General features: G+C 51.7%; 2 protein-coding genes across 4 annotated transcripts in view; one reads left to right on the top strand and one right to left on the bottom strand.

Moving 5' to 3' along the window:
- Positions 1-1,519: 1,519 nt before the first annotated feature.
- Positions 1,520-10,365, bottom strand: SH2D7 (SH2 domain containing 7). The gene is made up of 6 exons (XM_004422031.3): positions 10,190-10,365; positions 8,799-8,888; positions 5,595-5,760; positions 5,113-5,325; positions 3,066-3,752; positions 1,520-1,615 (listed from the first exon to the last, which is right to left on the bottom strand). Exons 1-6 carry the CDS (start codon positions 10,363-10,365, stop codon positions 1,565-1,567), a joined length of 1,383 nt encoding a protein of 460 aa, XP_004422088.1. The 3' UTR covers positions 1,520-1,564.
- Positions 10,366-22,524: 12,159 nt separating this feature from the next.
- TBC1D2B (TBC1 domain family member 2B) overlaps positions 22,525-24,056 on the top strand; it is a 91,161-nt gene continuing 89,629 nt past the window's right edge. For 2 of the 3 annotated variants that reach the window (XM_004422032.3, XM_087428777.1), the window contains exon 1: positions 22,525-22,881. In XM_004422032.3, the coding sequence (XP_004422089.3) occupies positions 22,525-22,881 (357 nt within the window). Of the gene's footprint in view, positions 22,882-23,215; positions 23,283-24,056 lie in introns of all 3 variants that reach the window. The other variant, XM_087428778.1, reaches the window with a different exon arrangement.

The following is a 24,056-nucleotide window of genomic DNA, read 5'->3' on the forward strand; positions in this document are numbered from 1 at the left end:
TTAGGAAAGTTCAACGGTCCGTTTTCTCTGGGTCCTTGAAATCCTCTCTGGGTTGAGCACTGCCTTCCTGTTTTAGGCACTAACTTTTATATCAGTGCTTGTGTCTTTGGGAGGAAGACACATCTGACCCAAATCTTCAACTGAGCCCCATGCAGGACAGACGTTGGGTGAGAATTGTTTCCGTTTCCCTCATAACAATAGAAATCCTGGTGAACATTTGTGGAGTGCTGACCGTGGGTCAGGCCCACTGCTAATCATAACCCCCCTGGGAGGTAGGGACTCTTACAGCCCCATTTGTCAGAGGGAGAAGCAGTGTAGCAGAGATGCCACTAAGGGTAGATTTTCCCCACCAGTGTGAACTGAGCCAACTCTGCCCAGGGACGTGGGCAGGGAGGAGGGGACACCTGTGATGTTCTGTCTGGGGATGGTCAGTTCTGTTTCCCACCTCCCACTCCTGGAGACAGTGGGCAGAGAGCAGTGAGCAGCAGGCCAATTGCTCACCCTTATGGAGGTAGGGACACATGGGTAAGGGGGGAAGTGGATCCTGAGGGAAGGGGATCCAGGAAGAGCCAGCCTGACCTGAGGGAATGGCTGTAGTGAGTAGCCTCTGAGTGCCCACGTCCAGAGCTGGTGCCTGGGCAAGGGTGGGGCCACCGGGTTGGGTCTGGGTCTCATGAGAGGGTCTGAATGCCACCCCTAAAGGCCAACACTGGCTGGAGGCAGAGGGCAGATGAGAGTGACCTGGTCATATAAAGACGACCAGCAAGTGGCCACTGGGTGGTTCCAGAAACCACCCAGGCTGACCCCAGGCAGCCAGCCAGGCTTGGGCTTGCCTCAAGGGACGTCTGCACAGGCTCTGACTATATAACCTCAAGCAGGTTGCTGCTCTTCTCTGGGCCTCAGTTTCCCCATCTGCAGCACAAAGGGGTCGGACTAGAGTCTGCCTGGCTTGCATGGTGAGGCTGGGATGAAGGCAGGGGGCAGAGAGGGGCTGTGGGGCTTGGCCCTGGGAGCCCGGCCACCCCAGGGCCGGAACCATCACTTCTGAGGCGAGGGCTTTGCTGCCACTTCCCTGGCTTCTTGCCGCAACCCCATGGGGCAGGAGCAGGGATGTAGCTCCTGGCCCTCTCTTTCTGCTGATAGGGCCATCAGGAGGGGAACTGGTTTGCTCAAGAGCAACTGCATGATGTCACTCAGCCAGTTAGGAAAAGGCCTGCCCTAGCACAGGGCCTGCCACAGGCTCAGTAAGTGTTTAGTGGGGGGAGGCAGGCTCATCTTGGAAACGGGGGTGCTGACCCCTGCCTTTGGCCAATCCTCGCTCCTCTTGGGTGTTAATTTCCTCCTCTGGATGGGTGGGAGGCACTGGGGAAGCAGAGCACATCCCGGAGCTGCAGGCAGCTGGAAGGTCTCCTCCCACCCCGTCTCCAGGCAGGCACCTAGGCTGTGTCTCTAAGCCTCGTTCCACAGTAGGCTGGTTGGATCTGAGGGTCCCAGGGGTACCTTCAGGTGGTATAGCTGGGGTCCCAGGAAACCCACTGGTGGACTGCTGGAAGCCGGGCCCTCCTCAGGATTTGTGCTTCTTGTCCGTGAAGAAGAGCCTCCGGAGCTTGTCAGGCTACAAGGAGGGAGAACATGCTGGAGCCTGCGGTCCCCGGACAGGGAAGGGGAGCCCCAGGCTCAGAGGGTCCATCAGCATTGACTGGGGGCTGGGGTCCAAGCCCAGAAAAAGGCCAGGTTGGAATATTGATGGTTGCTCCACAAGCCTCTCACGGTGCTGGAAATTCCACCTCCAGCCTCCAGGATGGATCAACGATTTGCCCTCTTCTGGTTAAGGAGGCTAAAGGGAGGAAGGGGTCTGGAAAGGGGGTGGAGAAGAAAGGCCAAGCCCATGTGCCCCCCTGGAGTGCCCTGGGGTTCCCTAACCCCCAGCGCTCTCTGTCCTAGCTGGTATCCTAGGTAGAAGGTGGGTGGGGTTGTGCATGGTGCCACCAGGGGCCAGAGAGGATGTGGGACTTTGCAGCCAGGAGAAGAGCAGGTTGTGGCTTCTGTGGTTCTTAGGACTGTCTGCAGGCAGGATCTGTGGTCCCAGGAGAGTCAGGACCTTGGAGGCTGCCTTGCACAGGGTGGGGTGAGCTCCCTGTCCCAGGGAGTGTGGGCACAGCCTTGCCCCGAGGGGGGAGATGACAGAGCTTCCTGTGAAGGCCTTTCAGCTGGGAGCTCAAGGTTTCGCTGTTGAGGCCGGGAGAGGAGGTCTGCACATGCCCCAGAGCTGAGGCCGTCCCCACAGGGAGTGGACTCTCCCGGCTCATCGCAAACCCTCAAAAGGGTTTCTCTGCCTCCCTGGGAACCCCTGACCACCTCCCTCTGCCTTCCTGATCCCTGCTTCCCTCTTCGTCCTTTCTTATCAGAAATCCTCAGGAATAATAGCTCTGTTCCCAAGACCCACCTCTGGACTCTGTCCTGAGTACATGAGATGTCCAGCATTATCCTCTTAGCAGCCACCCCTGGACACAGCCAGAGGACCAGCCCATTTTACAGATGAGGAAATGGAGGTCCTGGGTAGGCTTGCTACATAAGAATACACAATGCCCAGTTAAATTTGAATTTTAGATAAACAAGGAATAATTGCAGTATTTAGGACATACTTGTGCTAAAAAAAATTGCTCATTTATCTGAAATTCAAATTAACTGGATGTCTGTCTTACCCACAGCTCATGGCTAGGGAGTGGCTGAGCTGTGACAAGGGCCAAGGCAAGTCAGACCTGGTGCTAGGGCCCCTTCTCCACCCCTCAGAGGCCCCAGCAGTGGCCAAGGGAGAGGGGCAGGGATCCCTGGTCTGCGGAGAAAGACCTCAGAAGGGCCTGGAAGCCCCCATCTTACATCCAAACCTAACAACTGCCTCTCCCACTACCTCCAAGCAGATGTTAGGGCTGGAAAGTTCTGGGCACCTCTGGGCAGTGGCAGTGACCTGATCTGCCCATGCCTGAGGGCCACAGGTCCCTCCTGCCCCAGGTGCTCTCTAAGGGCTGGCAGCCACCCCACCCCACCCTGCCCAGGGAGCCCACCTTGTGTGTCCGTCCAGTCTCCTTGCTCTTGACTGCTGGAATTTGTTCATAGGTGTTCCTGGGCTCAGGGAGCTCCGGGGCCCCCGAGATCCTCTCATGGCCACAGTCTGTGGGTCCTGACAGCTTGCTATATGTGGGACTGGCCCCAGGATACCGGGGCCTGGGTGGGCCACCCCAGCCGACTGGGATCTGCTCATACGTACTGCCTTCTTCTTGATCTGGTGCACCCCTAGCCTCCTGCGGGAGGCCTGCTGTCTGGATGAGCTCATAGCTGTCTGCAGAACTGCCTTGGGAGTAGAGCTGAGCCCTGTGGCTCAGCTTCGGTGACTCCTGGCTCCAGATAGCAGCTGAGGATCCCAGGGCCTCAGAACTGGGGAGCAGGATGCCCCAGGAAGTGGGAGACACTGTACGGCCCTGGTCTGGGCTCACCTCAGAGAAGGCAAACCCTAGGCCGTCAGGCCTGTTCTGGCTTTCGTCTGAGAGTCTCTTTGGGGCCTCCTTGCCTGGGGAGCAGGCCTGGCTGCCAGCTGGAACTGGCCCATGCCTGCCGGACACGTCTGTGCCCAGACCTAGCCGTGCCTGGTTCCTCTTCCTCAGGTCTGCGTAGATGATGTCGTTGGGGCCTCCAAAAGACTCGTCCAGAAGTGAGGTACTCCTCTCAGGGAGGGAGGGCACCCTGATGGGGGCCTGGGGAAAGAGGGACAGAACCTCTTAAAGGTTACCCCATCGCTGAGATGCCCTCAGGTGAACTGAAGCTGAGGCTCCCTGTCCTGGGCTCAGTTTACCTGAGTGTTAGGTGCAGGGCTTGCTTGACATTCAGGGTCACTGCCAGCTCTCAGGCTCCAGGCCTCTGGGTGTAGCCTTTATCTTGGCATTCAAGGCCTCAGGTCACAGCCCTACCTCCTGCCCAAGCTCATCCTGTGCTGCTCCTCTGCCCTCCAGGGTGGTCCACTTGTCCCTCAGAGCCCCCTGAACCCATCCTCTCACTGCTCCCTTACCCTTCCGAATGGCCCACCCCCAAGTCCATTATTCATGTGTTTATTCAACAAATACCGAGTGAGCACTGACTGTGTGCAGACACTATCCTGGGTGCCAAGGACTCGATGAATAAGACCAACTCTTGGGAGTTTCATTCTAACCTGGGAGATGGGCAATATACCATTCTGTTATATAGTTCAATATGATTGTTGTAATACACGATAGAATAATATATCACAAGATAATATACTGTCAGGTCATGATCTATGAAGAGGAACAAAGTAGGGTATGGGGATAGGGAGAATGACAGCGGGAAAGGGGGTATTTTCTGTAGTTTAGGTGGCCTATCTTAGGGGATGACATTTAAGCAGAGAACGGAATGCAGTGGGAGTGTAAGCCATGCAGATATCTGGTAGGAAGAGCATTCCAGGCAGAGAGTACAGCAAGTGCAAAGGCGCTGAGGTGGGAACAAGGTTGGTGTGTTCAAGGAAGATCCAGAAGGCCAGTGGGACTAGAGAAGAGTGAGGAAGAGGAGAGGTAGCAGGGCACCTGGTGAGGCTTTTGTGGACCCTGGTGAAGATTTTAGATTTTATTCTAAACATGAGAAGAAGCCCCTGGCATGCTGTGATGTGATGTATATGAAGGAAAATCTCTCTGAGCCCTTCCCATGAGGTGCTGTGGAGGAGAATAAAGTATTGACTCATAGGCATCCCTCTCTACAGTTTACAGAGGGATTTTTCAGGCATTTCATATCTATTCTGTCATTCAATCCTCACAGGAACCTCAGGAATGGTAACTGAGGCTCAGAGAGATCACGTGACTTGCCCAAAGTCACACAGCTAGAAAGGCCAAGCCAAGGTTTGAACCAAATCCAGCTGGCCAGAGGCAGGCCCTGGCATGGGTGAACCACTGGGTGGTTCCAAGCTGGGTCTGCACATCTCTGGGCCTGGTGCTCATCCTCTGCAGCCTGGGGGACTGGCCAATGTGGCCTCTCAGGGCCTGACTGGGTGTGGCACCCACATTCCTGGTCTAGCAATCCTGACCCTGGGTGGCCCAGAATCCTCCTCACCTCCATGCTTTCCTCCTTGGAGAGGTTCCAGGGACTCTCATCAAGGCTCTTCTTTGTGTGGAGGAAGGAGACCTGGGGCTTTGGAGAGAGGCGGGGGCTGGCGGCCTTGTCCGGGACCACTGTTGGGGATGCCGTGGCAGGTGGATTTTCCAGGCCCAGATTGGTCTGGTGGAGGCCCAGGGTGATGGCGTCATACAGATCATTGTTCTCTGGCTGGGGGTGGGGGGGCACAGCAGGCGTGTGATCATGCATACCCGACAGGCCTCCAGCCACTTGCCAGAGGGGGCTGGTGGGGACTGAAACATCCCACCAGGTCCCTGACCTCCGGTAAGACACTGCCTCGGGCTCCCCTTTTCAAATAGGGACCATGACCCCACAGTGTGTGCCCCTGGAAGGCAGTAAATAGGAAAGGCAAGAAAAGCCACGCCTAGCGGTGAACACCCTGCCCCGCCACCCTCACCCTGGGGAAGGGGGGTGCCTACCCGGGGGCAGGCTGCAGCCAGGGTCTCCCCGAAGGGCTCAAACTGCACCTCCTGGTAATGGCGCACGAGCTCAGCCAGGGTGCCGTGGCTGTGGGTGTCCCCTGAGATGAGGTAGCGCCGGTTTCGGAGCTGGTTGATGACAAAATGCCGGCAGCGGTCGCTGCCCCTGCAACACAAGCACTTGTGGCCTGGGGCTGCTGGCCACAGGCAGCCTGGCCTCGGCCCAGGGTAGGAGCTCCAGCACAGACTGGGCCACACTGCCCTCTTGGGCCTTGGTGTGTTCCTCTGTAAAGTGGGACTGGCATCCAACAAGCCCAGCCTTGTGGGTGGTCCGGGAGCTAGGGAATGGTTTTCAAGCCATGGGGCCCTTGGTTCCTGGGAAGGACCTAGGCCTGCTCCGGTGGGATGAGGTAGGGCAGGGCCAGGCTAGGGTGAGGCAAGTGAGGCACTCCGCTTGGGTACAAAATTTAGAGAGGCACCACAAAACTCAGTAACCAAGAAAACTAATAATCCAATATTTTAGAAAATCAAAATTAATACAAAAAAATCCACAATGAACAAAATACCAAAGTCTTAAATGAAGACAAGTTCCAGCCCTGCACTTGCACTACTCAGCCTCACTTGCCCCACCCTAATCCTGGCTCTGCTGAAAAGATGGAGTTCCAGCTCCCTCCCCACTCCAGGCTGTCAGATCCCACCTTCTTCGTTTTCCTTTTTTATGGAAGACTGATGTGTACACAGTGAAGTGTACACAGTGAAGTGCACACATCAGAAGCGTGCAGCTCGATGAATTTCCACATATGAACACTCCCATGTAACCACCACCCAGAGCAAAACAGAAAACATTTCCAGCTCCCCAGAAGACTCCCTTGGGCCCCCTTCCAGTCTACGCCCCCAAGGGTAGCCACCATTCTGACCCTCATCACCGTAAATTAGTTTTGCTCGTTATGGAACTTCATATAAATGGAATCTTATAGTATTTCTTTTTTGTGTCTGGCTTCTTTCACTCAACATTTTATCTTTGAGATTGATTCATGTCCATGTAGAATTAGCTTCTTTTTTTTCCCCATTGATGTGTAGTATTCCATTTAATGAAAACTCCACAATTTACCCATTCTGTTGATGGACAGTTAGGGTATTTCCAGATTTGCTGTTACCAGTAAAGCTTCTGTGAACATTCTTGTACATGTCTTTCGGGGAAGATATGTACTTATTTCTGTGGCGAATACCAAGGAGTAGACTTGGTGAGTCAGGCATACACCTATGTTTGGCTTGAGTAGATTATGCCAAATCATTTTCTCAAATTGTTGTGACGTATGAGAGTTCCAGTTCTTCCACATCCTCACCAACTATTCGGTATCCTCTGTCTTTCCATTTTGGCCATTCCTTGTGGTTTTCATGTGTATTTCTCCAATTACTAATGCTGCTGAACACCAGTCTGCTTACTGCCCTTTTGGATCCCCTCTTTTATGAAGTGCAGCTCAAGTCTTTTGCCTTTATTCATCATATTGTCTTTGTCTTATTGATTTGCAGGCGTTCTTTATACATTCTGGATATGAGTCCTTTGTTAGATCTATGTATTGCAATACATAACGTCTGTGGCTTGTTTTTTTACTCACTTAATTGTATCTTTTGATTAACAAAAATTCTTAATTTTAAAGAAATCCAATTTATCAATCTTCTCTTTTATGGTTGATACTTTTGTGTCTTAAGAAATCTTTGCTTATCTCAAAGCCAGGAAAGTTTTTTCCTATGTTTTCTTTTAGAAATGTATTGTTTTCTAAAGTGCTTTTCTCACTTGGGTCTATGATCCATTTAGAATTAATTAATTTTTGTGTATGGTGTGAGGTAGGGGTCACTTTTTCCATATCCAGTTGCTCCTGCACCACTTATTGAAAAGACCGGCCTTTCCCCCACTGAATGGCAATGGCGCCTCTGTTGTAAAGCAGGTAAGCAAATGCGTGGGACTCTTTCTGGACTCCACTCTGTTCCGTTGGTCTATTTGCATGTCTTTGAGCAGCCCTACTTTGATCTCTTTTATAAGTTGGCATTCCATCTAAGATCGTGTTTGGAAAAAAAAAAGCCCTGATGCTGAAAAGACATTTGAAAACTGCTGAGTTCATGTATTTCAAAGTGCCCAGCACAGTACTTGGCACACAGAATAATAATTATTTTAATAATGACCAACATTTATTTAGTCCTTACTCTGTACCAAGCACTGTCCCAAGCACTTTTAAATGTATACACTCGTCGAACCCATTCAACAATACTATGAAGTAGGCACTACAATGTTCCCATTTTACAGATGAGGAAACAGGCACAGAGAAGCAAAGTAACTTGCTCAGGGTCAGGATTTGAACTGGGGCAGTCTGAGCAGGTGATAATTTTCAATCTGAATCTGAGGCCTTTGAGGTTTGCCCTGGAGCCCTGATTGGGGGAGCCTTCTTCCTTCCTTCTGCCTTCCCCCCCAACCCACTTTAGGGACAGGCTCTGACATCACCATCTCTGACTTTGTCCTGGCCGTCTTGTGTCCTCTTCTCTATCCCCACTGCCCTACCCTAGCCCAGACCTCACCCCCCAAGAGTCCCCACTGCCCACACGCCTCCACATCTGTCTTCCAGTCCTCCCTCCGTAGGCTGCCTGAAGGATCCTTGCAAAACCCAAGTCTGACCAGATGACCCTTCACAGTCTACAGACCTAGGCCATCCTGTGCTGCCCCCTGCCCTCCTCTCCAGGCATTCCTCCCTGGGAACCATGCGTCCTGCTGCACCCACCAACTTGTGCCTCCCCTCAATACCCTAGTCTTCCATGCCTCTGTGCTTTTGCACATGTAGTTCCATCTACGGGAAATGCCTTCCTAAACCCCAATCACACCTCCTTTTCTGCCTAGCAAGTTGTTATTCTTCCTTCTATCCTGGGCTCTAAGTTTACCTCTGTGAAGCCTTTCCCAGACTCCCTTCAGGAGGAGGATCTTCTCTGCCCCCCACTTACCCCCTTCAAAGACTGGAGTTTCATCCTAGTATTTGGCCACTGCGGCTCAGGAAATGTCTGATGAGCATGGGATGGATGAATGAGGGAGTCAAGAAGTCAGGGCCCAGGGAAAGCCAGGCAGCGGGGGCTGGTGGGGCCTCTGTGCTTATCTGCCAGGCTAGGTTATGGGGGTCTGAGCCTGCCTGCCCCCTTGCAGAGGGCTTCCTCTCTTACCTGTAGGACAAGATGTAGCTGGTAGCCCGGTCACTGAGGCGGATGAGGAAGGAGCCAAGAGCTTTGTCCCTGAGCAGCTGCTCCGTCTGCCTGGGCAGAGGACGTGCCGTTAGCTGGGGCCTGTGCCCTTACAGTGCAGCCTCAGCATCCCTGCTGGCCACACCCATGAGTGCTAGACCCAGTGACAGACTGTCAACCCTTTTTAGAGGATTCCCTCAGAACTTTGGCTGGGTCTGCAGTCTGTCTGGGCTCAGTTGAGCAAGTTCAAGACAGTCTGGGGCTGGGTTGGGGTCCTGAGGCCACATGCACCACCCCCACTGCAGCCTCACCGGCAGCCACTGACCCTGGCCACCCACTCTCCACCTGAATGGCTCTGTAATAAGACTGAATCCATGTAGCTGGAGATTTTTAGGTTTGTGAGGTCCTTGCCTCAGGACCACTGTGTACGGTTGTGCAGGATATGCACTACACGAGAGTTTCTGCAGGGAGAAAGTGCTGTTATGTCTGGAGCCCGGTCACAATAGCAACTCATAGGTTTTCACTCCCCCTGCATGATCCCTTCAGCCCCAGGCAGCTATGGATATTTCTAAATGGTGCCAAGTATTTTGGAGGCATGGTGGAAAATTCCAGCTGTCTTCTGGTTTGGCAGTACATAGACCAGATATTCCCTCACCCACTTACTCACCAGATACTTACTGATGCCTGCTTTATGCAGGACCAACTACAAATTCTGCAGGGCCCAGTACTAAATGAAAATGTGGAGCCTCTTACTCAAAAAATAAGAATTTCAAGATGGTGACAGCAGAGCATTAAACCAAGAATAGTGCCCTTCTAAGCAGAGGGCCCTGGGTGACTGCACAAGTTGATGCCCATAAAGCTGGCCCTGGTTCTATGTCAGGTGCTGTGCCAGGAGGACCTAATGGCTGGCCGTATCTGTCATTCCTTCATCTAGTGCTTTGGCAGCTTGGAGATGCAGCCCAATCACAGAGCCAACCCCACATCTTGGCCCTTATTCCTGGGACAGTCCCCACTTAGAACAGTTCTCCTGGGTTAGTTACTAACAGTGTTCTGGTTTGAATGATACATGATATGGTCCCCCTAGTTATTCATCAAGTTATCCAGAGCTGATCTGAATGCATTCTGCTCCCACCTGCTCTCTCTGTCCTAGCTCTATACTCAGAGTGGGGGTGATGCCCCCGCCCACCCTGCCCACAGAAGCAGCCCCCAGAGAACATGGCGCTCCTGTCTGTTCCCCTGCCCACTGCCTCCCCAGGTCCCTGCCCAGCCCGGGGACAGGGCAGGAACCAGTCTTCTCGCAGAGTTCCCAGACCATTTTCTCATCCCCAAGGGGTTCTGGGCCATGCTGGGCATGTGGACAGGGGCAGCCTTACTTGCGGGTGATGAATCCATGAAACCAGGAGGGCAGGGCTCCGTTCTGCAGAATGAGGGGGGCCTGCGTCTCCATGAACCACCTCAGGGCCAGCTCCTGCAGCTCGGCCAGGGCCTGGTTGTCCCCTGCCCGCTCCGGCCCCCTCCCCAGGCTGAGCTGCTTTAGGCTGCCCTCCATTCTGGCGAGCACTGACGTGGACGCAGAGTTCTCACCCTGCGCGCGCCTCTATATCTGTGTGTGCTCCGCCTCATTTGCCTGAGTCCATGCCCTCCCCAAGCCCTGCAGCACACAGGAGTCCTATTGTCACCTCTGGGCTCCTGGCTGGTCTCCTCTCTGACGCTTTGGGGCAGGGCACCTTGATGGGATGGAGACATTAGCGGGAGGGTCACATAGCAGCCAGAGAGGAGTAGGGGAGGAGATCCCTGACTTCTTGCCAGCAGATGAGCTACCCCCCTGGGTTTGGCCCCATTGCCCAACCTCCAGTCTTTGTCACAGCTAAAGACCAGACCTTGGCTAAAGTCCACAGTGCTGCCTCTGTTAGCAAAGCAGTGGATTTAAATTCTATTTATCTTTCTCTCATGAAGGCAACTTGTATTTTGGTGAAGTTCTGTGCTGATTGAAGAGAGCACGTGGGTCATATTATTTAGATAGGGGGTTGAAGTTGGGTCGGGGGAAGACTTGCCCAAGAGGTGACATTGTAGCGGTGAAAGAGGAAGCCAGGCAAGTGCCTGGGGGAAGAGAGGCTGCTCACCAGCGGAGGGAGGAGCAGGTACAGAGACCATGAGGTGGGACGTTGCCAGAGATCCTGAAGTATGTCCTGGAAGCTGGAGTGGCTGGAGCAGGGCGACCTTTGGAGTAGGTGGGTCCCCTAGAGAGGCTGAGATAAGACCTTCGAGAGGAGGCTTTGGGCCAGCTAGAGCACAGGATATTTGTTCATGCAAACATCCCTGAATCTCTAATGAGCAGCAGAAATCCAGGCTCAGTCAAGAGTGAGGCAGCAGATATTGCAAAGTTAGCCCCAAGGATCTGGGCTAGAATCTCGCTTTCATGGGGTCCTGGGGAAGTTACTAAATTGTTGCAGATAGCTCGATTTCTTCATCTGTAAAATGGGAATAATAATAAGCTACTTTCTAGACTCTAGGGTCATTATGAGGACTAAACAAGATAGCATAATGGTTAAGAATGAGGGAACGTATATAAATTCAAACATAGACAGAACTGATCAATGGCGATGAATGTTAGCATAGTGGTTACCTTGGGGAAGTAATGACTAGGAGCGGGCAGGAGCTGCTGGGTGCTGATAACATCCTATTTCTTAATCTGGGTGGTGGCTTAGACAGGTGTGTTCACTTGGTGAAACTCTGCACTCATGATCTATGCACCTCTCTCTCTCTCTCTCTCTCTCTAGATATATATATTCCACTTTAACAAAACAGCTTACTAAAAAAATGAGGTGCTACACCCATGTTTCCTTGGTCCCAATTCCAGCTGACTAGCTATGTGATCTTGAGCAAATGACTTAAATTTTCCGGGCTTTAGTGTCTTCATCTTTGAAATGGGGACTATAATACAACCTGTTGTAAGGAAAGTTAAGTGAGTTAAATCCTTAGAACAGTGTTTGGAATAACATAAGCGATTAGGATTAGCCATTACTTTGATGATAATGGTGATGATGTAATGACTGAAATATAGGGAGTCCTCCCCTGTTGGTAACTATTTTTAGTATCACTATTATTATAACTTTATCCTAGTCATCTCAATCAAGATAAAAATGCCTATGGCAGGTGTGTGATGCATATGATTTCGAGGGAAGGCAGGGACATGAGGCAAACCCGTGACCTCAATCTGGGCACTCATTCCCTGTCTCCGAGACCCATTTTCCACATCTGTAAAAAGAGTAACAGGGCATTGATTTGCCTCTCATGAGGATGGAGTGAAACACTGCAGATCACACTCGCCACACAGGGACAGGCACATAGGCACACAGCAAGTGTTCCCAGAGGGTCAGCTACTGAGAACATCACTTTCATAAACAATTGATTTCCAGCCTTGATAGTGAGGCGTCATCTCCAGCCAGCGGACACCGGGAGGGATTCACGTATTTGCTAATTGATCTTCCTGCCACAGATATAAGCCAGGGACATACTGGGGTTGGAATGGAAATCCCAGGACCAAGCTGGCAAGCACTGGAATTTTTTAAACTGGGGCAGACGGATGGGTGGATTACATCTTTATTTTCCCTAACCTCTCACTAAAATTCAGCATTTCTTTCCACGGCGAGTGTAGGGAACAAACCTCCTTAGTGTTTGCAGCACCTGTGACTTTGTCACCAACAGAAATCACAGGTATTTTCACATTACGTTACAGCCGTTGCAGACATCTTAAGATATCGTTTTCGCTCATCACTAGCTCAAAATTACAGTAATTAGACCCAATGCTGCATCTTGTTATTTAACATGCTAATAAAGAAGCACATTGTATTACTACATCACAAATATTTTGATAACCCTATTTTAATATAATTGATTCCATGGGCTTCACCAGATACCAAAGAGGTCGTGGCCCAAAAAAGGCGAAGGAAGCTGGGGTCTGGCCCAGAGTCGGTTTGCTGCTGACGTAAAGTCCTGGAAGTATTCAAATACAAAGAAATGTGTTTCTATAATTTTCCATGATGTGTTCTTTCTCCACCTCCCTTTCAGGCCAGATATTTTTATAAGCAGGACCTGGTCCTTTGCATAAGAAGACAAAGGCTTTGTGTACAAGAGGGGGCAGAGCCCAGAACGGCTGCAGGCCAGGAGTGAAGATTCCAAAGTCAGGCAAATAAAGAGGAGTCTATATTTATGCTCAGAGGAAATGTGGGGCCGAGATGGGCACAGCTGTTAGCTCAAAGCCAATCTTCCTCAGCAAAAAGAGGAGGATTAGCAACAGGTGTGAGCTCAGGGCTAGTCTTCCTCATAAAAAAAAAAAAGGAAGGGAAAGCAAAAGTACCCACCTGATAGGGTTTGGGGATTCAGTGAGCTAATCCATGCAGGACAGTGCCTGGGAGGCACAATGCACACGCAAGAAACGTCAGCCTCAGCTCCAAGTCACTTCCCGGCTGGGAAGCCCCCAGAATTCTAAGTCTCTGTCTCATCAAAACTTCCTCGCCCTGGATTCTCCTCTCTCAAAGTCATACTTCTCCTGTAGGACCAATAGAGGATAATGGATTATCCAAAACATTTCTCTCTCCTGAGGATGCTCAGTCTGGCTTGCCCTCTTAGGAGGAAACCTCTGAGGTTTCTCCAGAAAGATGCTCAGAGGCAGTGTCCCTCCAGCCATTTTGATGAGGCTGACTGAGTGTGGCTGGAACCACAGCACGAACCTTCCCACTCCTCCTTTCTTGAGCCTGTGCAGTGGAAACCCAGCACATTGCCAAGTGCTGCTGGCAGCCAGCCTCCTGGGTAGGACGCCAAAGTGGACTTTTCAGTAAATTCTAGTCATGTGCTTGTTTTAGTTTATGAACACTACATTTTCGTACCTCTTAGTTATTCCATTAGTGGGCATGAATTTGTTCCACGATACTAGGGACTGGAGAATGAACGATCCTATTTCTTTTTTCTCAATCAAATTGTCTGCCTTAATCTCCACTGTATTTTGTGCCTAGAACAGTGCTTGGCATCGTTAGACGCTCAATAGGTATATTTTAAATTATTATTCAAATATATGTTATGTCTACATGGTTTTTTGTTTGTTTGTTTGTTTATAATTTTATTTATTTATTTTTCCCCCAAATCCCCAGTAGGTAGTTGTATGTCATAGCTGCACATCCTTCTAGTTGCTGTATGTGGGACACGGCCTCAGCATGGTCGGAGAAGCAGTGCATCGGTGCGCGCTCGGGATCCAAACCTGGGCCACCAGCAGCAGAGCACGTGCACTTAACCACTAAGCCACGGGGCCGGCCCTACATGGTTTTTAAAAGTAAAAAATATAAAAAAGTATCCATAGAAATATTCTCCCTCCAAGCATTAATCCCCATCCAGCCAGTGCCCATCTCACTCCTACAGGTAACCACTGTTATTCATTTCTTGAGCATCCTTCCTAGGTTTCTTTTTTTCTTTCTTTCTTTTTTTGTTGTGAGGAAGATCGGCCCTGAGCTAACATCTGCCAATCCTCCTCTTTTTGCTGAGGAAGACTGGCCCTGGGCTAACATCCATGCCCATCTTCCTCCACTTTATATGGGACACCGCCACAGCATGGCTTGCCAAGCGGTGCCTTGGTGTGCACCTGGGATCCGAACTGGTGAACCCTGAGCTGCCGCAACGGAGCGCATGCACTTAACTGCTTGTGCCACTGGGCCGGCCCCTCTTCCTAGGTTTCTTTATGCATTTATCTAAGTATTTACATTTTTGTAAACATTAAACATTTATATTTACATTTTTGTAAACATTACATATTTACATTCATCCAAGTAAATATGTCTAGTCTCATTTCCCCCCTTATACAAAGGGTGGAATACTACAGTGTTCTGCACCTTGCTTTGTAAAACAATTTAATAATGTATCTTGGAGCTCCTTCCATAAAAGTACATAGAGGGATGCCATTCTTTTTGTTACAGCTGCATGGTTTTCCATTGTATGGCTGCACCACAATTTTTATAAGGTCTCAGACCTCACCACTATCGACCAATGTTTGAGTTGTTGCAATGTTTTTTTTTCCCAACAATGCAGCAATGGATAACCTCGTACAGATTTGATTAAGTGCAAGAGTGAGTACATTCGTGGAGCACATTCCCAGAAGTGGGATTGCTCAATCAAAAGCATATTTGCATTTGTAATTTTAATAGATAGATACTGCCAAATTGCCTTCCTTAGGGGTTGTATTCATTTATGCTCAGTAAGTGTTGAATGAATGAATAGAAAAATGGATAATATTTTCAAGTTCAGTCATTTTGGGCCCCCCTGCTTGCAAGAAAAACTGGGAAGAGGGTTGACACTGGACCAGAGAAGACACCAATTTTACTGTGATTCTTTTGGCCCCTCGACCCCACTGAGCGAGCGTGTCTTGTCATCTGTAGAGCATGGCTGCTGGGGTGGGAGGGTGGTACCCAGAGATGCCCCTTACAGCTATCCTCCCACCAAACACAGGCTGTTCTGTTTTATTCACAGGACGACGGCCAAGTGCTGGGAAATTTCAAGGGCCTCTAAAAATGTCTGAGACCTGAAAAAAAACAACCCACGAGTATTGGCTCCAAAATCCAAAAAGAGAAAAGTACAAAATCAAAATTAATAAATGTTTATACAATGTCATATTGCATCAGCTTCATTTAGTATTCGTAAAAGTTTCATCATATCTGAAAATGGTTTGGAGGTCAGATTGTGTTACCTCATAAGAATCCCCAAGTGTGCAGGAAAACTGCCAAGCAATTGTTACCAATTGTCAATTAAATGAATTCTCAAAGCCAAATCATCTCAAAGCAAAATCATAAAAATAATCTTTTCCAAAAAGTTCAAAGCAAAAAAATATATATATACATAGTTTTTTTTAATGTGGCTGTGTCATTAAAAAAAATTATACACATATTTGATATGTAGTGAGCTGGGGACTCCAAAGGTAAGAGTGCCTTGGACCTCCCAAGGTCTTGAAAATACTGCCAGCCCGACCTACTCCGTGGAGCACCTCTGCTCTGGGCCTGTGGGCTCCTGACATCCCCAGGGGAAAGAGAAACCACCCCTCAGATCAGAGGGGCTCCCCCGTCAGTGTACCTCTCATTTTAGCAGCAAGAGCAAGACACAGATTAATTTCTCTATAGATTGGCCTCACCAGTGAATAGTTCTGAGTCCCACGTAAAAAGGAAAATCTGCAGAATTGCCTGCCGTTTGCTTGTGAGAACTGAAGAAGGGACAGGCATTTAGGGATTAGTTTAGGGCCCATTGGGACGATCAGGGGCCGAGGACCACACGTTGAGAATCTTTGTTCTGTAGCTTCTTGGAGGCCAGATGGCTGCCATGGGGCCTGGCACAGCTGAGAGCTTAGACAGCCGGGGCCCCTGGCGTTGCCCGTCACTTAGTCGTGTCCTGGTCTCCTCTCCCCTCTCTTCAGAGCTGGGGAAACAAAGGCCCACAGTAGATCTCTAATGACATGTGAGCCCCTACTATGTGCCAAGCACTTCAAATACCTGCATATATGACTTCTTTTCGTCTTTATAACAGGTACACAGGGTAGTGTTACCATCTCCCTTTGTCCCCTCTGTAAAGAGGGGACACTGAGACTCAGGACAGGAAAGGGCCCGCCTGAGACAGAGACTAAGTCAATGGCAGGGCCGAGACCAGAACCCGGCTGTCCATCCTGCCTCCCCACAAGTATGCTGCAGCTGCTTTCCATGCTTTTGCTCCTGCCACTTCCCTGCCTGGGGTTCCTTTCCCTGCTACTCAAATTCTGCAAGTACCTTAAAAATGCAGTGATCAAAATTCATATTTAGTCAATATATTCAAACTTCAAAATACAAAACACATTTTAAAACGCTCCCCCCTTCACTCCAGGGTTGGCCCTTTCGGGGTCTCCTCATTGACCATTATCACATCCTGACTGCCTTCTGGATCTTCCCTCCAAGGTCTTGTCCCCTTAATTGCTTTGCTTGCATAAGCACCTTTTAAACTCCTTTTGGAGACTCCTTCACCCAACCAGGATGATGCTGGAGCATCTGCCATTAGAACGGCATCTCTTCCAACTGTCAGTTAAAATGCCGCCCCCCCCCATACTGGGCCCCACAGCAGGGAGGGGGCAGGGAGGGGTGCACTTGCATCCCTGGTGTTTGTGCGGGAAGGGAGGAAGAGTCTGAGATCAGGCTTGGCTGAGGAATCGGGGGCTGGAAAGGGGATGGCGAGAGGGCCTCCAGGAAAGGGGAGTGGTGAAGGCAGAGGGGCTTATGGTGTCCTGGGCACAGCGCCAGGCCTGGAACCAGGACAGCAAAGAGAAAGAACCCAGGGCCTCTGCAGCAGCAGCCCCATCGCCTCCCCTAGGGTCCAGTCCTCACCTGCTCCCTGGGCAGTGTGGCTCTCCCTAACTCCTCTGCAAGCCTCCCCTGCCTGACACCCAGCCCCTGCCAACCCTGCACCCTCCATCAGCTCCCAGAGGCACCCAGGCCTCTCCCTGTCGGAGCCCTGGTTCCCTGGCCCCCGGGGCTGGGAGGTTGGCCAGCGCCTCGGATGCCTTCCCTCTGGGAAAGAGAACCACAAGGTGTGTAGATTTGCTTGTCAATTTGGTAGGGAAATGAAGCCTCCTGGAAGTCAGCGTCTGCAAATCCAGGCCAAGAGGGTCCCCTGGCGGGGCTCCTCGTTCTGAAGCTCCCCTACCTGCCCAGACTGACAGCTCCTTGCAGCAGGGGCCAGGCCCAGGCCTTTTCTGAGTTTTAGCATCATCTAACACCAGGCTGAGGCAAAGAGCAGGGGCTGGGGGTGTTTGTTGAATGAATTTTGGTGAATGCTGTTTGTTGAATGGCAGTCCTCAGCTACCATACCAAGGTCTTACTGTGTGTCAGGGACTCTGCCAAGTGCTCTGCATTTATTATCTCATTTAAGCCTCACAACAGCACTAGGAGGTAAATGCTATTATTATGCCCCATTCTACAGATGAGGAAACTGAGGCATGGGGAGGCTGGGTGATCCACCCAACGTCTTACAGCCCCCCTCTTATTTTGGAACCCTCCCCTTGCCCCCAGCAGCCCAGTCCATTCCTCCCACTGACGCCCTATCAGGGCAGGAGGCGTGGTGCAGGGCTGTGTAGAAGCTCAGCTCGTGCACAGCCCTCTCCCTGGTGGTGGTGGAGGTCTCCCCATGGGAGCTGTTCACTTGGGTCAATGCAGCCTCCGCTCTGAAGACGGTCTTGCTCTGCCTGCTCCCTCTCCAGCCCTCCAGTGCTCAGCGCATTCACAGCTCCAGCACTCCAACCTCACCCCGTGACCTCCAGTCCCCTCCCCATCCAGGCCAACTTCCTCCAGATGTGCTCTGGGTTTAGCAAGGCCCTGCCAGGATTGCACTGTGTCTCCTACCCCCAAATAACGGCACCATCTCTGCCTGTACTCGGTCTCGGGGACAGAAGGCCTCCATTTGTGCCATTTATGTGTGGGGGGTGGTGGTTAGGGCAGTTTCTCTAGCAGGGCCCAGGGAAGATGCAAATATGTGACCCCAAAGTGGTAGTGCTTGCACTAACCACAGTGGGCGGCCAAGCCTGTAGGATGGAAGAGATCCCTGAGGGAAGGGATAGGTCAGTTGGGATGGCCGGAAAAATCGAGAGGCCTTTGAGCACGGAGGCTCAAAAGAGCAGAGCCTCCAGTGGTCTGGGGAGCTGTAGGAAGAGTGACCACAGGCCCTCACAGCTGTGCCTCATGCCACTGATACATTTCAGAGCAGGCAGGGGCAGGGCCCTTGGAGATTGCCTAGCCATCCATTCCCTTATTGGACAGGTGGGAAACTGCAGTCCAGAGAGGGCACAGACACCCCTAAGGACACACAGCGTATCAGGTGAGAAGGTCTATTTTCCTCTCTGGGCTCCCTGCGGGACTGCGAGCTCCTCCTGTGGCAGGTCAGTTTCTTGGCCAGCTCTGTCTCCTTGGGGTCTGAGAGACTCAGAGGGCAGTGTGTGGCTGTGTGCTTCTTAAGAGGCCTCTCATCAAGTCCCTTTCTGGGGAAACTGGCCTAGGATGAGTCACTGGCTCTCCGTTCCCCCTGGGGTTTGCCCAGAGACTGACCATGTGGGAGCAAGTTCACTGCCCAAATTTCCCCTTTTCCGTAAACAGCAGCCACTTCCTCCTGGGCTGGCCACTTCCTTCTGGTCACTGAGGGGGCAGGGGCTCACATGGGCATGCAGGGCAGACCCTCTGGCACCAAGCACACCCATTTTAGACACAGGGGAGGTACATACTCTGTGTAAAGCTGGCCCCCTGACCACAGGACTGTGACATTTAATCTAAGAGACCTTAGGAACTGCAAAATGTCAACAAGTCATTTAAGAAGTGTTCCAAGGAATTAGGAGCCACCAGAGGCAGCCCCAGAATTTCCATGTAGCAGGGCCTTGAGGGGAATGATCTGGTTAGAGAAGGGGGGAAACTGAAGCTGCATTTGTTTACCATTTTACATCAACTATAAAAATTATCCAAATTGAAGATGGGGGAGGTGCTAAGAGAGACGAGCTGAAGTCCCGTCCTCTAGCCCCCTTCAGCTCATGGGGATGAGAGGCCATTCGACGCAAGGTTTGCTCATGAAATAACCAGCATCCCAGAGTGGCCCTGAGAGACGTGGCAGGGCAGGGGGACCTGGGAGAGGTCTGGAGGGCCGAGAGGGTTTCGGGATTGGTCCTGGAGGCCCGACAGAGCCCTGGAAGGCTTGGGCCACTTCCACTGGGCTCAGCCTGCCGGCCAGGTGGGCAGAGACTCAAGGCCTCCAGGGCCCCTGCTGAGGTGCTGCTGCGGGCTTTGAGGCCTCTGTGCTCTGCCCCTCTAGCTGGGGTCTCAGGGCTTGTGGCTGAGCAGCCTCCTCAGAGGGCCACATTCTGGTCCAGGCCAGAGCCAGGCAAGGGCCAGGCCAGTTTATCCCTTAGATCCTAGGCCCAGTGCTTGGGCCCACCAGCTTTCAAAGGGCCTATGAAATGTTTGTAGCCTAAGAAAAATATATTGACTCCAAAACCTGAGAAAAAGAGTAAAATCAAAATTAATAAACATTTAATTGAATGTCTGGAAAGTGTAACATTATGTCAACTTCGCAGTAATCATAAAAATGTCATTCCCTTTAAAAACAATTTGTAGTTCGGGTTTTTCTTACTCAGCCAGGATTCCTGCATAGACACGATGATTGCCAGGAGGTTGTAGCCAATTGTAAATTAAAATGAATTCCTCATAGTCAGATAATATCAAGAGCATAATTATAGAAATTCCTTCAAACACTTTTAGAAAATTACATATATGTTTACTATGGGATGTGGGCAATTTTAATGTTTGATGTGATGTGGAGTGTGGCCTGCAAAAGGAAGAGGGCAAAGGCGTGCAAGCATGTTAAAATGGCCCCACTCCTCTGCCGTGGGTGACCGGGGAGGCAGTGGAGGCTCAAGGACAGGAGGGTCAGGCTTGAGGCCCATCTTGCCCGCTGAGAAGCACAGACATCTGCTGCAGGAGGGACTGTAGATGTTTCCTGTCCAGTACCACCTGCCATGCCCCGGTCAGCCAGCCCAGACTCTTGCCCCAGGGAGGAGGCTCACTCCCTCTGCCTGTGAAGGATGACTTCCTCACGTCTAGCAGATATCTGCCTCCACACGGTACCCTACAAGGCTTAGTTCACGTCTCCAGGACTACAGGGCACGGCCACCCACACTTTCTCACAACTCACTGATAGAGCAGAGGACAGAGATGGGCTGTTCCCTGCCCCTACCCTGCAGCGTCCCAGTACTATAGCTGTACAGACCCAGTTCTCCCAGCTCTTCCCCTTTCCATAGGATTCGCAGTCACACCCCACCCAGGCTGCTGCCCCACAAGCCAATTAGTCACAGCCCCTCTTACCCGTAGGGTGAGGCGCAAATTGAATTCCATTCCCTCACTGCCCACAGCGGCCCACCCCACTCCTGCAGTGCATTCTCTGGCCTCCCACATGTGGGGCCTGGTCTGACTGCTAGATCTCCCTTTTTGGAAGCTTCTGAGGAGGGCATCAGTGTTAACTGTACAAGAATAACAATAATAATAATAGCTGATGCGTATTGAGTGCTTACCATATGCTAGGCACTGTGCTAAGCACTTTCACATGCATTTCTCATGTAACCCTTACAAGAACAATGGTATGAGGTAGCTACTTGTATTATCCCCATTTTATAGATGAAGAGACTGAGGCTCAGAGAGGTTAAATATCTTGCCCAAGGTCACACCTCTGGTTAGTGGCAGAGCTAGGAGACAAATCTCATGAGTCTGGCTCCAGAGCCCAGCTTTTAATACTGCGCAGTATCATGCTCAAAGAGAACTGAAGGGCATTAAGGTGGAGGCACACTTGATGGGCCCCTTGATGAACACCTTGGTTCACCCTTGATGAAAACACCTGGAAGCTAACACGGCTGGCTGGTGGGGTGAGGCCCTGGGACCTCACCCTTCCTACCTGTGTGGTTCCAGGCAGACAGTCTAATTTGGTGTCCCTGTCCATCTCAGAAAGCCTGATTTCTACCTGTGTCTATTAGTGTGTCTTGTAAAAACATGCAAAACGAAGAAGGTGAGATATTTGTCGTGATCTAGCCCTTTCACAAAGGTAGGTACAACCACCATTTGCCTTTGCGAGCTTTTGTACTTGCTGTCACCTCTGCCTGGAATGTTTCCCCCCTCGGATCTTTGCAGGCTTGTTCCCTCACATCATCCAGGTCTCTGCTCCAGGCAACCTCCTCAGAGGGGCTTCCTGTACTTGTGGAACAGCTTGCCACCCCTGCCCTCTATCACCCCGTCCTCTTACTTTATTGTGAAACAATAGTAATTGACTCTTGAAGTAATTGTGAGAGTTCAAATGAATTAATTTATAAAGCACTGGCAAGTAATAAGTGCTATTTAAGTGGTAATCCTTATTTAAATCTCATCACAGCATTTATATAACAGTATATATTTATCTGCTTGTGTGTGTGTGTGTGTGTGTGTGTGTCTGTGGGTGTTATCTCTCTCTCACTAGAATATCATCTCCATGAGGAAGGGAAATGATTGGCTCGTTCACTGCTGTATCCTTCAGGGTCTGGAACTGTACCTGACACACAGAAGGCGCTCAATAAACATTTGTTGAATTCAGTGAAGGAACTGAAGAGGTGGGAAATACTTACACTTTCATTCATGCATTCTGCAAATATTTACTGAGCGCCCACTCCGCGCAGGGCAATAGGCTCTCTCATTTTCGTATTAGCCCGTGATTTTCGCAGGGCAGAGATTTAAAAATAAAGTTTTGTATTGAGGTATAATTTACATACAATGAAATGCAGTTTTAAGGGGACACTCTGATGGATTTTGAGAAATGCACACTCCCGTGTAACCCAAACTCCTGTAAAGAAATAGAACAATGTTTCACCCTGGCAGCGCAGGGTTCTGAGCCTCATGTTACACGAAGGCAATGAGGCGCAGGAGCGACCCGCCCAGACCTCACCTCTGAGACGCTTGGGAACCGGGAGCTGGGGCGGGGGCGGGGGCTGGGGCGGGGGCTCCCGGGGGCGGGCGGGGGCGGGACTACAAGTCCCAGGCTGCTTTGCGCGCCCGCAGGCCGTGCGGAGCGGCGGGGCTGTGGGAGGGGGCGCAGCGCCGGCGGCGGCGAGGAGGCGCGAGGGCCCGGGCAGTGGCGGTTGGCGCGCTGGCTAGCGATGCCGGGGCCCGGGGCCCGGGCGGAGGAGGGCAGCGGCGGTGAGGGCGCGGCCCCGGGGGCCGCGGCGGAGCCTGGGGCGGGGCCCGGGCGGGAGCCAGCGCGGCTGTGCGGCTACCTGCAGAAGCTGTCCGGCAAGGGCCCGCTGCGCGGCTACCGCAGCCGCTGGTTCGTGTTCGACGCGCGACGCTGCTACCTCTACTACTTCAAGAGCCCGCAGGACGCGATACCCCTCGGCCACCTGGACATCGCGGACGCCTGCTTCAGCTACCAGGGCCCCGACGAAGCGGCGGAGCCCGGCGCCGAGCCGCCAGCTCACTTCCAGGTGCACAGCGCGGGAGCCGTCACGGTGCTCAAGGTGGGAACGCGCGCGCGCCCCGAAGCCCGGCACCCAGACCCGCAGAACCCGCTCATACGCCCTTTAGCCCGCTCCTTTTCTTAGCCTCCGGAGCCGCCCCCGACCCCAGCCAGCCTAGCTATGCCCATCGGACTTTCTCCCTGCAGCCTCCTTTCCCTAGTCTGCCTTCCTTTCCCCGCTTCTTCCCCAGACACTGTCTCTGTGCCCCCAACTCATGCCCTAAGGACCTAGGCTTAGGCCAGAGGGCTGCTGAGTCCCCTCTCCCTTCCTCAGACACTTTGACCCATTATCTCCCTCAGCCTACCCTCAGGCCCCACTCTTGTGTCGCCCCCAGCCCCCATCCTGTCGATGTCCTGTGCATCCCTCCGAGGCATCCGTGACTGTAGGCTTCATGACTTTGAGTAAGTTATTTAACCTCTCTGTTTCAGCTGCCGCCTCTGTAAAATGGGGATACCAGTAGTATCTATCTTGTAAGAGTGTTGGGATTAAATGAACTATACTCTCAACTGCTCGGTAAATGTTATTGCATTCAGTGCTATGGACAGAGAGTCAGAGATGGCAGAGCCCTTAGAGATAATCCACTGCAGTCTCCTCCAGAGTGAGCAGGGTCTCTCCAGCTAAGGTCACACAGCCAGTAAGTGGCAGAGCCTGTTTTCTTGCTCCTTATTTTGGCTGGGAGAGGTGGGAAAGGATTGCCTCAGCCATTTCTGCCTTGCTCATTCGAGGTTCCTTAATCTTTTCGCAGAGAGACACAGTGTGGGAGATAAAGTGTAGAGGCAGGGGGCTAGAGTCAGAAGTCCTGGTCCTGGTGCTGAGAGGCCTCCCCTGTCTTTGGGAGTTCCTAGAGGGTTAGGCCCCTTCACCTCCTAGTGACTCTCCTGCTTTGAGCACCTGGAGATCTGGGCCCTGTCCCGGAGCTGGTCACATCTCTCCCAGCCTTGCTCCCTGCCTGGTTCCTGTGAGCCTCCACCCTCGCTCGTCTTTCTTGCTTCCCTTCCGTATTGCAAGCTGGGCTTTCTCCAGAGCAGCAGGGCTGGGCTGGGATGTGTGAATGCTCTCTGCAAAGCTGGCCAAGTGGAGAGCAAAGTGGGCTGTGCCTAGCGCTCTGGCCTTGTGAGCACAGGACTATTCCCTGGGACCTCCGGAGCTGGCAGCAGCTGGAGCTGCTCCCTGGG

This window comes from Ceratotherium simum, chromosome 3 (genome assembly GCF_057802395.1).
Source record: "Ceratotherium simum simum isolate JZ-2026a chromosome 3, ASM5780239v1, whole genome shotgun sequence".
Classification (NCBI taxonomy): domain Eukaryota; kingdom Metazoa; phylum Chordata; class Mammalia; order Perissodactyla; family Rhinocerotidae; genus Ceratotherium; species Ceratotherium simum.

What these genes read in the sequence shown, in the direction of transcription:
- SH2D7 (XM_004422031.3), bottom strand. Translation starts at nt 10,365, where the DNA reads ATGGAGGGCAGCCTAAAGCAGCTCAGCCTGGGGAGGGGGCCGGAGCGG. An exon ending in TGGCTGCAGCCTGCCCCCGG is followed by an intron (nt 5,326 to 5,594) that starts GTAGGCACCCCC and finishes CCCCACCCCCAG; the next exon opens with CCAGAGAACAATGATCTGTA. An exon ending in CCAAGGAGGAAAGCATGGAG is followed by an intron (nt 3,753 to 5,112) that starts GTGAGGAGGATT and finishes CTCTTTCCCCAG; the next exon opens with GCCCCCATCAGGGTGCCCTC.